Source organism: Poromitra crassiceps (assembly GCF_964638095.1).
Source record: "Poromitra crassiceps genome assembly, chromosome: 15".
Taxonomy (NCBI): domain Eukaryota; kingdom Metazoa; phylum Chordata; class Actinopteri; order Beryciformes; family Melamphaidae; genus Poromitra; species Poromitra crassiceps.
This window is the reverse complement of record NC_139634.1, coordinates 26,658,681-26,674,835: the sequence shown is the minus strand read 5'-3', so window position 1 is coordinate 26,674,835 and position 16,155 is coordinate 26,658,681. Positions and strand designations below refer to the sequence as shown.

Genomic DNA, 16,155 nt, shown 5'->3' with positions numbered 1-16,155 from the left:
CGTCGCCCTCTGTTACTGAGCCCCCTCAGTCTTGGTGCTGCAGGAGACTTTCTCCCTTAGTGTTTGAACAAACTGCCTTATGTAAGCATCTGGGCAACCACAGGAGAATGGGAGCTGACATTTCAAAGTGCCGCTCTGTGTGCGTTATGAATCTACCGACCCCACATTTTTACCTCCACTCCATTTATCACGCTTAACGACTGGCTGACAGAGTGAAGGCCGTCCGTCATCACCACAAGCCCCCACCCCTTCCTTCATTTCTCCATCTCCTTCCCAGCGTTCCCTCCTCCGCTTGTCCGACACACTCAGGCCAGTCTTTTGAGTTCCCCCTCCAACTGTCGCTCCTCTCCCTAGCGTTGGCCTGCGGGAAGTGCGGGGACGTGCCCCTTTCAATTCCAGAAACAACAGACAAGGCCCCCCCCCGCCGGGGGTCAACAGACTTCCCTGCTGGATGTCTTAAATAGATGTTAAAGGCAGATTTGGGGTGTGTGGTTGTGTGTGGATGGCTCCCTGTGGCCTCCTCTTTTCAGTTTTAGGACCTTTTTCCCCCTCATATGGAGGGTAGAGGGTGTGTGTGTGTGTGTGTGTGTGTGTGTGTGTGTGTGTGGGGGGGGGGGGGGGTGTTGAAGCTGTGGTCCAAAATGTGCCAACATCATGTTTTTGTTTCTTTAATGGGGCAAACCGTATTTAGCCAATAGAGTATTTACAAATAATAAATCTTAGCAATTATTTTAACCTGCTTACAGCACCATGTGATATGTTTTTTTTTTTCTTTCTGTTTTCTGATTGAAAACTTGACACTACAGCTGATGCAGTAAACACCACCCATCTGGTATCATAAGGGGATTAACCTAGGCTGATATTCAGACTGAATCGCCAACTCATAAACTCATTTCCTCTTCCAAATCCACAACTGCGGAGTGGGCGTGGCTTCGAAGGTCTGGAGCCTGGCTAGGTTTAACCTAAAACACTGAGAATTCTTTGTAGCTACTTTTGCATCCAATGTACTACTGAGAGACTATTATACTACTTTCCCTACGACATGGGTGCATCCTCACTGTAGATGCAGCGGACAACTAGAGCAACAGCTGTTATATGAGTCACAAAAGAAAATAGTAGATAAATAAAAGCTGAGAAACTGTGACAGACAGGTCTTAAGGCAGTTCATCTGATAGCACGTTGACAGATGAAGCGCTACGCAAACACAGGCTGAAGGCCTAGTGTCCAGCGCTAGCCAACATCACTCAACGAGCAAGTTCTCAGTACACAGGGGGCCAAGAATCGCAATCAGTAATGCTGGTTAGTAAGCACATACTGAACGTACCCCTACCGCAACGGTGGAGGCCGTCGCTGGCGACGCTGAAGTTTTAGCTATCCTCTTCACATCTATGTTCGCAATGGCATCCCAAGTATCATCATACTATTATGGGATGCGATGCGAACAGTTGTATTATGGGATGTGCGTTTCCCAGGCAACGACACACGTTGACACGTTTTGGAACAGCGCTGCACGCTGGCACAATACTCCTAAAACCAAAATGCTTATTGTTTTGAATGATTTGGCACCTTCTATTACTGTCAACACCAGTATTGTTGTATTGTAATAATATGCCATAAAGGTTTATTGAAATTTTGGGGAGAGCAGGGGAGGGGAAATCTTAAAAAAAAAAAAAAAAAAAAAAAAAAATGTTTTAGCAATTTCTTAGAGCCGCCAACTAAAGCTTCAAGAGCCGCCAGCGTCTCGCGAGCCGCGCAATGAGGAACTAGGCCAGACACTCAATAATTGGTGCAATATAGCCTGATATTGCTGTTTGACATACTTCAGACTACACCAAATACATAAAAAGGTCTGTCTGAAGGCATTTGTTTGTTTCCGACTGGGAAAAACAGTAAAATCCCTAAACTACTATCTCTGAACTATCTCTTTAACAAAACTCCACATGTTTAGGCTATTCTATGAGATCTCCTTTTGAGAACTAATGTAATAACTAATGTAATATTTTTTCCACTTCCATTCACTGAGCCTCCCCTGAAACTGCTTGGAGCCCCCATGGGGAGGCCTGCCTCCCAATTTGAAAACCTCTGGATTAAATAATCAATGAGTCAGTGTTGTAGTAAATAATTTTGAAGAAGGTGTGTAGGAAGTTAACTTTTGGCTGACATTTTGGATTACTCTTGGAGTGTAATTAGTACTGAAAAGGAGGATTGAGATTTGGATTAAGCTGAACAACAGATAAAGAAAAACATTTAATGTATACATTAAAAGGAAAACCAGACTCAAGATGTATGGATGTAAAATCCTCAAACCCACCTCTCAATGTATGAATATTTTTTTTGTCAAACAATAGTGAGATGTGTGTGTGTGTGTGTGTGTGTGTGTGTGTGTGTGTGTGTGTGTGTGTGTGTGTGTGTGTGTGTGTGTGTTAGGTTGCTGTCTAAAAAGGCAGTCTGAAACAAGCTTTCCGGGTTATTAATACTCACATCAAGAGTGTCTTCATTGATCACCAGCATGCCCATGTTCTTGGTCAGTAGTTTGCAAGAATGTCCTACAATAAAACAGACAAAAAAAAACTGAATGTGTAGTTCAAAGGTTCATAGAGCAGACAGATTAGATTGATACGATTAGTAGCTAGATATGTAGGTAGGTAACAGACAAAAATATATATTTAAGAAAGATATATTATATATATATATATGAAAGAGGCAATCTCCATTGCATCAAAGATTTGTTTAGTTTAGTTTTATTAGGATCTCCATTAGTGTGAATCTCAGTGACAGGTTGTCTTCGTGGAGTCCAAACACACAACACAAATTTAACATCAAGGTTAACCACAAAACAAAACAAAAAAACCTAACTAAAACAAGAAAAATAAAAAAAGAATGGAACTATTAAAGCACCATAGAGAGGATACAGCAATACATCATATTAACGGTTGGCAATTAAAATGTTACAGCTCAGAGGCAGCGTCAAGACATGACTAATGGCTTTGGTTTACAGGGGTTTGTCAGTTTCCTGTTTTAATGGGCAGTTACACCTCTGTGTTGCCCAGCATGGCTCCCTGGGGGAACACCCACCTCAGCTCTTGGCCCGGGACAGAGGCTCAGGGTCACCAGAGAGGTGGCAGATAGAGAGACTCCCTCGAGGGCAAACAGAAACATCTCGGGAACCCAAACCTACATCCTCAACTAATCCCTTTGCAATAGGAAAAGGCTGCCATCTGTGGCGTGACCACATGCATATTTGTGGGCTTCATCAATTTGCTTGTGTTTTGAGAGAGATTTTTGTGTCTTTAAGGGGTTTACCATGAAGCCCAAATCTGTCATTGCATGGGGAGGGCAGTTTAAGTGAGAGAAAATATTATGCACAAAACACGCACGCACGCATTCACAGATACATACAAACACACGCACACATGGTACACACGGGGGCGGGGTGGGGGTGGGGCTTCCATGAGGAAATGAGGAGGTTTCACCTCCAGAGTGAAAACCAAACAGGGCTGGGGTCTGGCTCTGGCAGATTGTTTTCTTAACTGCTAAGGTGCAAACTTCCAAAAATGTGCCAATGTGTGGAAAATGTCTCCCCATCTCAACACTGTCTCTCTGCCCCCTTCCCCCTTGTCGATTCCTGCCGCAGTCCTTCCGCTTAATGTGTTTACCTTAAGCTCATTTCACTGCAGCAAAACTGCCTTTTTTTTTTTTTCAGCAGAGAAAGTGACATTCCTGGCCTTTCTCCAGCTCAGGCGGAACTAAACACGGCTCCCAGAGGAGTTATGGAATGTGTAACAGCGACACTCATGTCACGAGTCCTCTCAGACGTTCCAAATGGGAACAGCAATTAAAGACAAATGACGGCTACAGAGGGTGAGCAAAATTGATGGCAGACAGTGGTGACGGCTACAGAGGGTGAGCAGAATGGATGGCAGACAGTGGTGACGGCTACAGAGGGTGAGCAAAATGGATGGCAGACAGTGGACACTAGGATTTATAGGAGGGAGGAAGAGTTGGAAACCGAGATGACTGACTGGCCGTGGTGAGGTAGGTGGGAAGGCAGGTATTATGGTGGTTCATGTTTGTGTTGGCAGACCAGGGGGGTGTATTTACCTTTTCAAGTCTCTCTGCTAGAGGGGACCACGTACCCCCTGGCCAAGATTAACACGCTGCTGTTTACGTGCCTGTCTTCTCATCTGTGATACCTTCAGTGCAGCGAGCAGAGTTTACCAACAAGCTGACCAGCAGGCAGTGTGCTTTCATGGAGTTCTGGCCCTGCCGCGCACCGAGCATCAAAACCCTCCAACCAAGGACAGCCCACAGCACTAACAGTCTATCCCAGTGCAAACATTGCTCCTCGGGCAGCCAGACTGGTGTCAACGTGGTTATGTCACAATAGGCCAGGACTGGGGAACAGGACAAACCTGAAACACTGTTTCTTTACAGCCTCTGGTGGACAGAAGTCAGACCAATCTGACCCTGCCGTGTTTCAGCATCTTAAGTATGGTTCAACGAGTCAACTCAGCTGCATTTGCGCTGATTTCTGCCCACGATGGTGTGCAAAGAGGGCTATTGAGGCAGTTCAGGCCACCACAAACAACCCAATTGTGATGAGCTAAATTCACCGGTGCGGAGTGGCGAAAGGTGCGCCCGTGAACCCTGGTAATGGGGATCGTCTTTCAGCGAGGAAAACAGTAAAAAACAAAGTCAATATTGAGAGGGGCTTTTTACAGAGAAACGCAGTCAAACGGCGGACCTGTAAAAATACTTCCCGTGAGCATGTGCTTCTGAGGAGCCCCCTCACATCTGGGCACGGCGGGCACAAAGGGCTGATTCAGCCGGCCCACAGTGGTAGGTAGCCACAAGCGGAGGTGCTTTTAATACAGTAGCATTTTTCCGGACTCTTTTAACAGGTTGGCTGTTTCGAGGTCGACTCAATTTGCGCTAATTCAGCCACATCTAAGGTCTATGAATGGCCAGGCCCTTCAAGGAAGAGGAAGGTGGCTTCCTCTGCTGAACCAATGTTAGTCCTTGGGCTTTCTGATAACACCAGCGAGGCTGACGGGCCTCGGGGAACCAGATATGTGAAACGGGCCTGCTTGTGTACATACTGTATGCATGTTATTTTACTTCCTGTCAGTCCAGCGTGCTCATCATCGACAGTAAATAATATGGACGAAGCGTACGGTTGGCTTTTGGACTCCCGTTTGGAAGCCTAGCGTAGCCTGTGGCCATCTTGGGGGCACGAGACTGGGGTTGCCCAGAGCCGCAGCTCCACCTGCTATTGGTCCGTGAACGGCAAGCTGCGCGATCACTGGACAGGTGACCTGTCAATCACCCCCAAAACATTGTCTTTTCTATCATCTATTTTACTCTAAACAGGTGAGTTACATAAAAATTCACCCCCCTACAGTTGTTATGAAAGGTGAAATTAGCTATATAGGCCAAAACACGGTTTTGGCCCAGGCTGTCAACATGCTTAATCCTGTTACAAAGTGGGGCATTTTAACATGGGGGTAGTCTCGCTGGCCAGCCTGCCCTCCCTTCTGGGAGAGGAATCTGGCGGCGCAGGTCTCCATTGTGGAATTGCGATGGGTGGCGCTTAGCGGCAGTGCCCTTGGAAAATAGTTTCCAACAATCCAACTTGCCATTTTCAGCGTGTAGCACTAGCAACGAGCTAGCGTGTAGGTTTCTGCCGTTAGCTTGCTAGCTAGTTAACGTTGTTGTTTTCACTGAGGTGGCAGGGCACTATTTACAGCGACACACAGGGAGGAGGGAGCGGACGCCGCTCTGATTGACATGGTCGGAGCCAATGACAGAGCTTGTTATAAGCGGGGAGCGGACATCCGGCAGCGACTGAAACATTTGCTCTAATGGGGCTGCTGTAGAGCAGGGGAGGGCTTATCCCAGTAGCCTGTTTCCGTGCAGCCAGACCCCTCTCGCGGAAGGGAGGGGAGGCTGGCCAGCGAGACTAACATGGGGGTGAATGGGAACGACTCCCTTTTGGGTCCAGCCTCAAGTGGCCATTCTAGGAACTGCAGCTTTCAGTATCACTTCAGCGGCTTCCTCTTCCAAAGCCCACTGGTGCTCGTATATATTCTTGCATTCCGTAACAGATGCTTCAGTTGGACAGACCGGGCGGAGAAACATTGTGCTTGTCAGTAGATTGTCCTGCTGGGTGAGGGATGAACACAGGCTGACTGGATTACCTGTCAGGGCCTGATATAGACGTCTCTTCACCACAGAGCAGGCTCACCTGTGGTTTTCCATTTGGTTTGAGACCAAGTGGACTAGCTGAGATACACTATGTCATGATGGAGAAATGCTTATGGGACTCCTTGACTGTAAATGTATCTTCTTCTTATTAGCAGCCTCAGTGATAGAACAGTATAGCGTTCATATGATACACATCAGACCAGTGTCCAAATAAGTAATCGAGTCCAGACCAGTCTCATCTTACTCTCCTCGAGTCTTACCGATATTGATGGCTGTTTCCTGCTTGTCCCCAGTCAGGATCCAGATCTTGATGTCGGCCTTCATCAGAGTCTCAATGGTCTCGGGAACCTTATCCTGGAGCTTGTCCTCTATTGCTGTGGCGCCCAGGAGCTGCAGGTTCTGCACCAGAAAGAACAAGAAAAGAAGGGGGGGGGAGATTTGTGGAGTGGAGATTTGACAGACGAGGGGCTTTACAACATCATGTGTCAGAGAAATATGGGGGGCGGGACTATGTCACTCACTCAGTCGTGTTTCCCCCTCATCAGCTGCCCTTGTTTATCACCCAGCTAAGCCACTGAGGCCTTTAGGGGTTTTGGATCAGTAGGTAAGTAAGGTGTGTGTGTGTGTGTGTGTGTGTGTGTGTGTGTGTGTGTGTGTGTGTGTGTGTGTGTGTGTGTGTGTGTGTGTGTGTGTGTGTGTTGCACATCTGTGGACATCATCTCTTAAATTCCCACGCGCCCGCCCACACACCCTCACAATAGGTGTGTTTTTCTCAGGAAGCATAGCTGGTCTCTGGGACAGGTTGTGGGCTCGTACAGCCCAGCAGGGACAGAGTTTTGACAGGAATAAGCAGTGGAAGGTAGACGAGATGCAGCTGCAGAGTTGAGGCGAGGGAAGCGATGGTCAGCCGCCCTCGTTAAGCTTGGACCCGTGCTCTGCTGCCTGTATGTCTGTAGCCCTGTCCTCACAGCCGTCAAAGCCATGCCTGTGTCTGATGAGTCCTCATGTGCATCAGCTGCATCTTGGTGTGAACTGCTCTGTTCTTACAGTGGTGGGTTGTTTTTTGTCCATATTTTATTTTGCAATTTTCAGAACATGGAAAACAAAAACAGGCTACAGTGGTGGTTGTTAAAAGTAGTTCTTGGTGAATCATGGTAAGAACCACATGGATCTGAATTTCAACCACCGAGCCAGGATGGGAAAATAATACCAGCCATGAGCCAAATGGAAGGTTTGTTTAATCTGCCAGTCACTTGGTAGTTAATGAACCATAATTTAGGCCTTCTATTCCACAGTATGCTTGATTTGTAAGGCAGCACTGTGATAGTGGCTGGTAAACCTGTGAATCCAGCAGACACTGTGGACTGTGGTAAAGTGAGTTCCCTGCCCTGTGCCTGACATGCCAGAAAAGAAGTTACAACCTTGCAAATGTGTGTTAATGTGGATGACCCAGGGCAGAGGGGGGATGCTGCTCATCTGGCTGCAGTGTATGATTCCCTTCCAGACCACAAGGCTGTCAGTTTCTGATACTGATAGCTGTGTTTAATACTAGCCTCTTCCTCTTGACTTTTCTCCTGGAATATTTAGGGGTCCAAGCATCTTGTGCATGTAACTGTATATTGGCAATAGAGTGAATTACTATGAGTCAAAAAAAATCATCCGATACAAAAATAGTCTAAAGCGACTATCAAAGGACCAGAACCACTCAACTACTGGAACCACTACTACTACTGAAGGCAACTTGGAAGTTGTGCATCCTTCACTAAGTTGAATTATTGTCTCCCCCCCCTGCAATTTTCTCCCCAATTGTACTTGGCCAATTTCCCTGCTGTCCCGGTTGTTGCTCCACCCCATGTCGATCTGGGAGTTGAATTATTGTTTGAAACTTACCATGCTTGTCTACACCAATTAGACCTATTCTTATATGGATGTGACAGTCTTATACCCATCTACTGTAACTAACAACGATGTGTTTGGAAGATGTGGTGAGGAGGTACCATACAGTTTTCAACCAGCCTTGGAATGCCCGTGTCTTTCAAAATGCATTGCAACTCCACTGTGCCACCTTGTGGCATGAGTGTATACATTTTTTAAGTTTGGGTGGCCCCAGGCAGGGAGAGCTGAACCCCAAGCCCTGGCAGTGTTGGTGCCATGCATAACCACTGAGCTGTGTACCACACTGCATTCTCCTCTCTGAAAGCTTTCATGTATGTTTCATGATTGATTGCTTCCATTTGTTTTGGGCAGCCTTGGGCAACCATGAAGAACATGAAAAACATGCCAGGCAGCTGATTTACGAGTGTGGCTTCCTGTGTTTGACTAGCGCTTCCATATAGACGCTCCTCACAGAGAACTGATTATACTTCCTGGTAATATCTTAAATGACACACACATAAATATGTGCGTGCACGCGGACACACACACACACACACACACACACACCTTCAGATTTACGAGTGTGACTATGTGACGGGCCTGCATTAATTACATGGGCGGTTCTGGCTTCAGCTTGAATAAAAGAGGCCGGTCCTGCTACAGATGCACTGAAGACTATCAAACAGATGGTTTGTGTGAAACAGTGTACGTTAGCTGAAGGCAGACAGGTAAATACGCAGCTCATGATCTAATTTGCCAAGCAGACTGCATTCCAATATTAAATGCTTGTTGGCTGATACAGGACTCGTGGGCGAGGGGACTAGTTCAGAGAACAGAACAGGTGGCTATGGTGTTGGTGTTGTGGTGGGTGGAGGCGGGGGTTGATATACCAATATAAAGCTGTCTATGTATCCGTTTCATTCTGTGGATCTACCACCCACATCTCAGGGTTGTTGACGTAGCAAACCTTCTCTATCAGCTCGTAGCTCTCCTCCATCTTGAGGCCTCTGTTCTGCAGGGAGGTGCAGGCCCTGTTGTGGACCTCCTGCCACTGCTGGTAGGACGACTCACTGATGTCTGCCACCGCAAAGCACAGAGTGCGCAGCCCTGCATGGAGAGAACATCATCAGGAAACCTGGGTACATGTTCTACATTTCTACCCATTTCTACCCATTTTCCATTTCAAAATTCTGCACTTTTACAAAACCTTGATTTGTTGGTTTAAGGGTGTTCAATAGGATATAATGCTGATAGTGGCTATGCAATGTAACTAACATGACCTAAAATTACCAAATTCAGTATGCATATTTTTTCTAGACTTTCAAGGCCTGCATAGAACTTGTTTGTCTTGTCTTTCCCTTTGTTTTGACCTATACTTAAAACTGATGGGTGGGCTTTGCTACACAGCACACAATACACGCTCAATGCTGCCTGAGGAAGACTGCTAAGCTTGAAATAAAATGTTGCTTATCCTGAATGTAGTATAGAGGCCAATCACTGTGTTCTGTTTTGCTGTTTAAGTACCTTATTGTTGTGTACCTACAAAGCAATTAAACTTTCACCCTCTGTATTGAAGTGGCTTCTAAACTTTTAATTTGATTTTCTCCGGGTCGTTTCGCAGCTCATATTTTTCTCCACTGTTCACTACTGGAGAGACAAAAAATACCACATAGCCTGCCTTGAAATCCTGGTTTTTGTGTTGTCTTGGCATATGTTTTGACCTACTTAAAGTAACAGATGCGTGGGGTTTCAGACACAATGAGCACCAGAGCAACTCTACTGTCACAGAGAAGTACTTTTAAATCACTTAAATATACATTTCTATAGCTGACAAATTAATAACTTACCTGACATTACCTGAATTGTGCTAATACGGTAAACCCCACCCATGTAATACTCCATGCCGGTTAAATACATATGCTAACAGATTAACATGCACATGTCTTGATGTTGTGCCACTGATCATGCTTGTAGTTCATATCAATATGGATCCATTTAAAGACTAAAATGCTACATTCTGTACAATGCAAAAGCAAAATCTAAACTATATACATTATGTTAAATGTGACACTCCTTGTGAAAAAAGTAAAAACTAAAGGGAATTCTTGTATTTTATCCAGCCCTTTACACATTACGGTTATTGGAGATCTTCAGAGTCTGTCCTGTGTGCTATCTTTAGCCTGCAGTACATCACATACTGCCGATGACATAATTTTGCTGATGTCTCACAAGGGGGCAGTATGAACACAGAGCAAAAACAAGAGCCGATGATGCAGTTTCTCTCAGCTCCATTGTCTTACATTGCTTCTCCTTGCTTCTTCTTATAATCATATTAACTGGTCATCCAAAAATGACCCGCAAGGATAAACTCTCATAAAAATAAGAAACCCCTTGCATCTATTCCAACTGATTATCGAGTGATGATTATTAATACCACAGAGAAATAAACAAGGGATGCATAGACATTAGAAACATGCTACAACATGATGTTTTACTTCTGGTAGACAGGGGGCGATGTTTGTCCACTCACCCTCAGTGGCAAACTGTTCGAGGTGCTTCAATGTGATCTCTTTGTACCTAGAGCTGTCAGCCAGACGGTCATAGATCACAGTGTCCTGAAGGGAAACGAAGAGTCATTGGCTACTGACACCCAACAAGAAAAGAAAAGAAAGAAAAAAAAAACTTGGCTGAGTGGCTAAATGAGTGAGTCAGCCTGCATCCATCACTTATGAGTCCATCATTGTAGTTTTTCCTCATATTTGCCTGATAACCATGAGATCATTTGAATCACATGATTGAAATGGTCATTATGGTTAAAAAGCAATTAGAAGTGGGTGCAAGAAATCAATGCAAACAGGGCTGAATCATGGATAGATTAGTATGTTAACGTAGGACTGTAAATTCCCATTTAATGCCTACTTAACACTCCTTCTATTTGGGTGTATATATTGGACTGCACATGCAATGTTGTTGTTTTTTTGATTGATTGAGTTTGATTGAGTTCTTTATTGATAATGAATACACAGTATATACAATATACATATATACATACACAGGCCCACCATTATCAAAAGGATAAAAACGCAATAAAGCTGACAGCTTATTTCCATTGCGGTCCTCATGATGACTGTTATAGAATGTGTACTGTTGTGTGTATGTCTGGATGTGTGTAAGTGTGTGATAGTGTGAGTGCCACAAGCACTTGTCAGAGTCTGAGGGTAATGCGTGGGTGTGCCTGCCACGCAGGGGGGAGAATGATATGGGAAAGTGGGGCACAGTGAATAACCAATAAAAATAAGCATAAAATAAGATAAAAGACAATTTGTGCTATTAAAAAATAAACCCATCAAATCCTAATAAAAACATACTTTAAAAAATAATCAAATAAAATAAATAAAATAAATAAAATACTATAAGATCTAATAACATATAGGGTCGAGTGAGACACCGGCTCAGTTACTGGCTGGCCGACAACAGGTCGCCCCCCACCTCAGTCACCTTGGCTACCATCAAATCCATCCTACATGAACCTATACTGGACAATATTTTATAATATACTATAGCATTACATATCATTACCATACAATATTATATACTATATAATAATATAGATATAATATAATATATAATATAATAATATAATACCACAATATAACACAACACATTAAGTCCAGGTTCTATTTCTCCTGATCCAGTTCTTGACTTTACCTTTGAAGGAGGGATAGGGGCTAATTGTCTTAACACATTGACTGCCAGCCATTTTTTTCTTGCTGTAGGTAGCTTCTGCCAAGCTGTTTTTTTGAGGATTGTGGCTCATTTTACAACAGCCGAGGATTATTTTCTGCTTGGAGTTTGTGAACATACAATATCTCAAAAGTACTAATAGAATGTGTACTTTCTCTGTCTAAAAGAGTTAGTTTGTAGAGTTAGTAGTTATGTAAGCATTAGCAGTTGAATACAGCATGGTTTTAGCGTCAGAATAAATATTCAGAGATAAACGGCTTTTTGTGAGATTCGATAGAACTGTCACTTTAACCATTCATTTTTGGCATCAGTAAGACCTAAACAATAGTTTGAACAGTAATTTCCTCCATAACAGCAGTAAACTTCCCTCTGCTCAACTCCTCCCTCCTGTGGGCGTTCTTTTTTGTTGCAGCGCCATGTCACAAGCACTTTCCTACCTTTGCAAATGCACTTTCTCATACTCTCGACCTCTCAAATAAATTTCTGAATAGAAATTAAATTACTCTAAATTATAGCGAAAAAGAAACAAAAAAGAATGGGTTGAAAATCCCATTCTAAAAGCCTTTTAGAATGGGATTTGTTTCCAATTTGGTGTCGGACTAGGGGGCAGTCCCCGCTTGTCACCATTGCTTTGCTGCTGCTGTGCGGGTGTGTGCCTGTCTGTGCAGCCGCTCTTTGAGGAAGTCTGGTTGGACTCGCTCGCGTCTTGGGGTTTTGGTTGAGGGCTTTGATGAAGCTTTTGCGATTCTGGTCATATTATGCTGCGTGTTTCAAAGTGTGTCCCACCCGCAATCCACTATGCAAATCTGCAATCCCGCACCGCCAGCAATCAGCGCGAAAATTAAAGCGCCTTCGCCAATCCACCTTCATGAGAATGGCTTCAGTCACACTGCTTTTTGCTTGCCTTCCTCCTTCCTTGTCGCCACTTAGTGGGTCGGTGGAATGGGTTGTACACGTTGTACACGTCCAATAGACCAAATCACCGTGACGTCACCATGTAAACAAATTTACTTCCGGGTACCACTTGGGAAAGGCGGCAGGTTTAAATGTGCGTGTTGTCATATAAATGCTGTCAAACCCTCTCGTTGTTTTCGGCCGACTACTTTCAATTTAAATGGTTAAACGGTTGGTAAACATGCTTGTCCAACGTATCTAGCCTTTCTTCTGTGTTTGTTTTATGTAGTGTTAGCTAGCTAATAAAGTTTGTTTGTCTGTCAAACTCGCTGTTTTTTTACGTTACAGACAGAGTAACCTCGCGTCACCAGGCTCTTCTCGGCGAGAAAGAGCCTGGTACAGACAGAGCTACTGACGCCAGGTCAATTTAATTTAGCTCTGGTCTGGTCCAACAGGTAAATTAGCTAGTCTGGTCTCCACTAACGTTAGTGAAAGTGTTGTTATGAATGATATTAAACAACAACACAACACGGACGAACCATTTTTGTCTTCTTTGTCTGTTTTTGTCTTCAACATGTCAGTTTGTGCCGTCCACCGCCATTATAATGTGTGGACCTCAGGGGTACCCGGAAGTAAATGTAAACATCCAGGTGATTTGGTCTATACCTATATAAGAGATGTAAAAGGCTTAGATGCACAACCTACCGTCAAAAAAAAAAAATCGATTTTTTTGACGAGTACACTCGTCGCTGGCAGTTAACAGCTGGATTGTGTTTGACGAGTACACTCGTCGCTGGCAATCAAGCTGTTAATCTCAGCTGGGAGACTGTTCCATGCTACTGCCGCTGAATAAAGAAAGGAATTTTGGCCGATGCATCTTTTACATTTTACTGGGACCAAGTCTGTGGGGCTCCCTCTAGTGCCGTGCCCATGTACGTCACTGACCTTGGTGAAGTAATGTCTAAGATATTTTGGGACAGCATTGTTAACTATCCTGTGGACCATGCCGAGTTTGATTTGTGATACTCTCTCCTCTACTCTTAGCCACTTGAGGCTGTCGAAGTGAGACTGTAGTAGGTGAGTCCTAGGATTCAATTGTAAAATGAGTCTGACTAATCTATTTTGTGCTGTCTGGAGCCTGTTTTTCAGTGACACTGCGATGCCGGTGTACCAGGAGGAACATGCGTAGTCGTATTGACACTGAACCAGTGCTCCCGCTAGGATTTCCAGAGCGTACCTGTTGACATAGGTGGAAATCCTGGAGAGGAATTTCACTCTCTGGTTGACCTTTTTGGCTACCCTCTGCGCCATGCTCTCTCCTGATAAGGTGTTGTCCAGCACACAGCCCAGATATGTGACCTCCTCCCTAGCTGAGACCTCTACGTCTCCCACCACCACCCTAAACCCCGGAGACCTCCTCAATTTGATGGTAGAACCAAAGAGAATGGCTTCTGTCTTACCTAAGTGGAGGGACAACCTGTTATCAACCAGCCAGCAACTGATCCTGAGTAGTTCTCGGCTGAGTATGATTTCTACCTCCCCTTTATCCTGGTGTGAGACCAGTAGAGCCGCATCGTCCGCAAAGAGAAGCAAGTCACATTCACAGGCAGATTTCATGTCATTGACATATAAAAGAAATAAGACTGGACCCAAAATGCTCCCTTGAGGCACCCCGCAAGTTGGCACTAGTGAGGATGACATAATGCCATTCACTTCTACCACTTGCTTCCTCCCCCATAGGTATGACTCTACCCACCTTAGCGAAGCACTGTTAAAACCCATAGCCTTCATTTTGAATAACAGTATATCATGGTTCACGGTGTCAAAGGCTTTTTGTAAATCTAATAAAACCATTCCACAATATCTGCCCTTGTCTACTTCTGTTCTGATTTGGTCTGTCAGGTACAGCAAACATGTGTCTGTGGAGTGAGATATTCTGAACCCCGACTGATACTCATACAGGATGTTGTTTGTTGACAGGTATTCATTTATTTGTTCAAAGATGATCCTTTCCATTACCTTTGACACCGTGCTAAGGATCGAGACAGGACGGTAATTCCCCGGGTCTAATTTGTTTCCTTTTTTGTAGATAGGAATAACTCTGGCTGATTTAAGATCAGTGGGAAACTGCCCCTTTTCAATGGACTTGTTTAAGATAAATGTTATACATGGAGCAATTGTCTCCGCTGCATCCCTCAAGAATCTGGCGGGAATCTTGTCCTGTCCTGTTGCCTTCGCAGGGTTGAGGGCCTTAAGTTTCTTTTCTACCGTGTCCTCAGACACACTTGAGAAAGAAAAGGTATCTGCCAGGATACCTTTCTTCCTGTAAAACTCCCCCACCTGTCTTTCTCCATATTTGCCACTAGGGCTGGGCAATTTATTTACTAGTTTGTTTGCTATTGTAATGAAGAACGTATTTATATAATTAGCTACATTGGCATGTCCTGTAATCAGTGTGCCTCCTATATCTAAATTCATATTTTTTGCTTTTGTCTTGAGCCTGTTCCCGTATCCCGTCATTTTCAGACACTTCCATAATTGTTTAGGATTTGACTTATTTTCTGTTATTTTTTCATTGTAGTATTCCGCCTTGGCTATCTTAATTAATCTAGTTACTTCATTTCTAAGTGTTTTAAACTCAGTATATAATTGCTCTTCGCTGTTTTTTCTAAATCTAGTGAACATGTCATTTCTGGACTTTATTGCTCCAATTATTTCGGGGTTCATCCAAGGCTCCGATCTGACTTTAATTCTGATGGTTTTTTCTGGTGCACTTTCATCTACTGCTTCCAGAAAAAGGGATTTGAAAAATCCCCAGGCCTTGTCAACATGCGCACAGTTGAAAACAGGTGACCAGTCCGTGCCCCTTAACTTTTCTTTTAATGCCTCACTATTGTAGTTCTTCATAGAACGGATCCTAATAGTGTTGTGGTAGTCAAGGGCTGCCCTCATAATCCTTCGTGTACAAAAGATTATTGAGTGGTCACTAAGACCGCAGTCTATTACACCACAGTTGGAGATTTTTGACTTATCTGAGTCAAAAATCTTATCTGTGATCTTGCCTTTTAGATATTTTTCTTATTTTCCTTTTATCTCTGAATATTGATATGACCGCTACAAGTGATTCTAATGTTTGAGCATTAAGCAACGTGTAATAAATGTTATATAAAGATAATCAAAATGTTTCAGCACGATCAACAATATACTTTACTAAAACACAACCTACTCACTGAGCCTGCAGAGACGAAGTACAGAAAATGAAGGGGTGGGTAAGAGAAAAGGAGATGCTACATGATATTCAAAGCTGCAGGGATGCACTTTCGACATTTGTCAATAGTGACTACAAAGCCATTGTGGACGATCACCCTCACTGAATGAAAATCATCTCTATCCTGCTGGGTGTGGTTTCTTCCACTGGCACAAAGGCCTGAGTGGTCA

General features: G+C 44.1%; 1 protein-coding gene across 3 annotated transcripts in view; it reads right to left on the bottom strand.

Annotated features, from left to right (window-relative positions):
- The window catches only part of atp8a1 (ATPase phospholipid transporting 8A1), a 142,772-nt gene that overhangs the window by 49,629 nt on the left and 76,988 nt on the right, over positions 1-16,155 (bottom strand). For all 3 annotated transcript variants that reach the window (XM_083651631.1, XM_083651633.1, XM_083651632.1), the window contains 4 exons: positions 10,610-10,694; positions 9,047-9,186; positions 6,465-6,603; positions 2,482-2,546 (listed from right to left, as the gene is read on the bottom strand). In XM_083651631.1, coding sequence (XP_083507757.1) covers positions 2,482-2,546; positions 6,465-6,603; positions 9,047-9,186; positions 10,610-10,694 — 429 coding nt within the window. The remainder of the gene's footprint in view (positions 1-2,481; positions 2,547-6,464; positions 6,604-9,046; positions 9,187-10,609; positions 10,695-16,155) is intronic.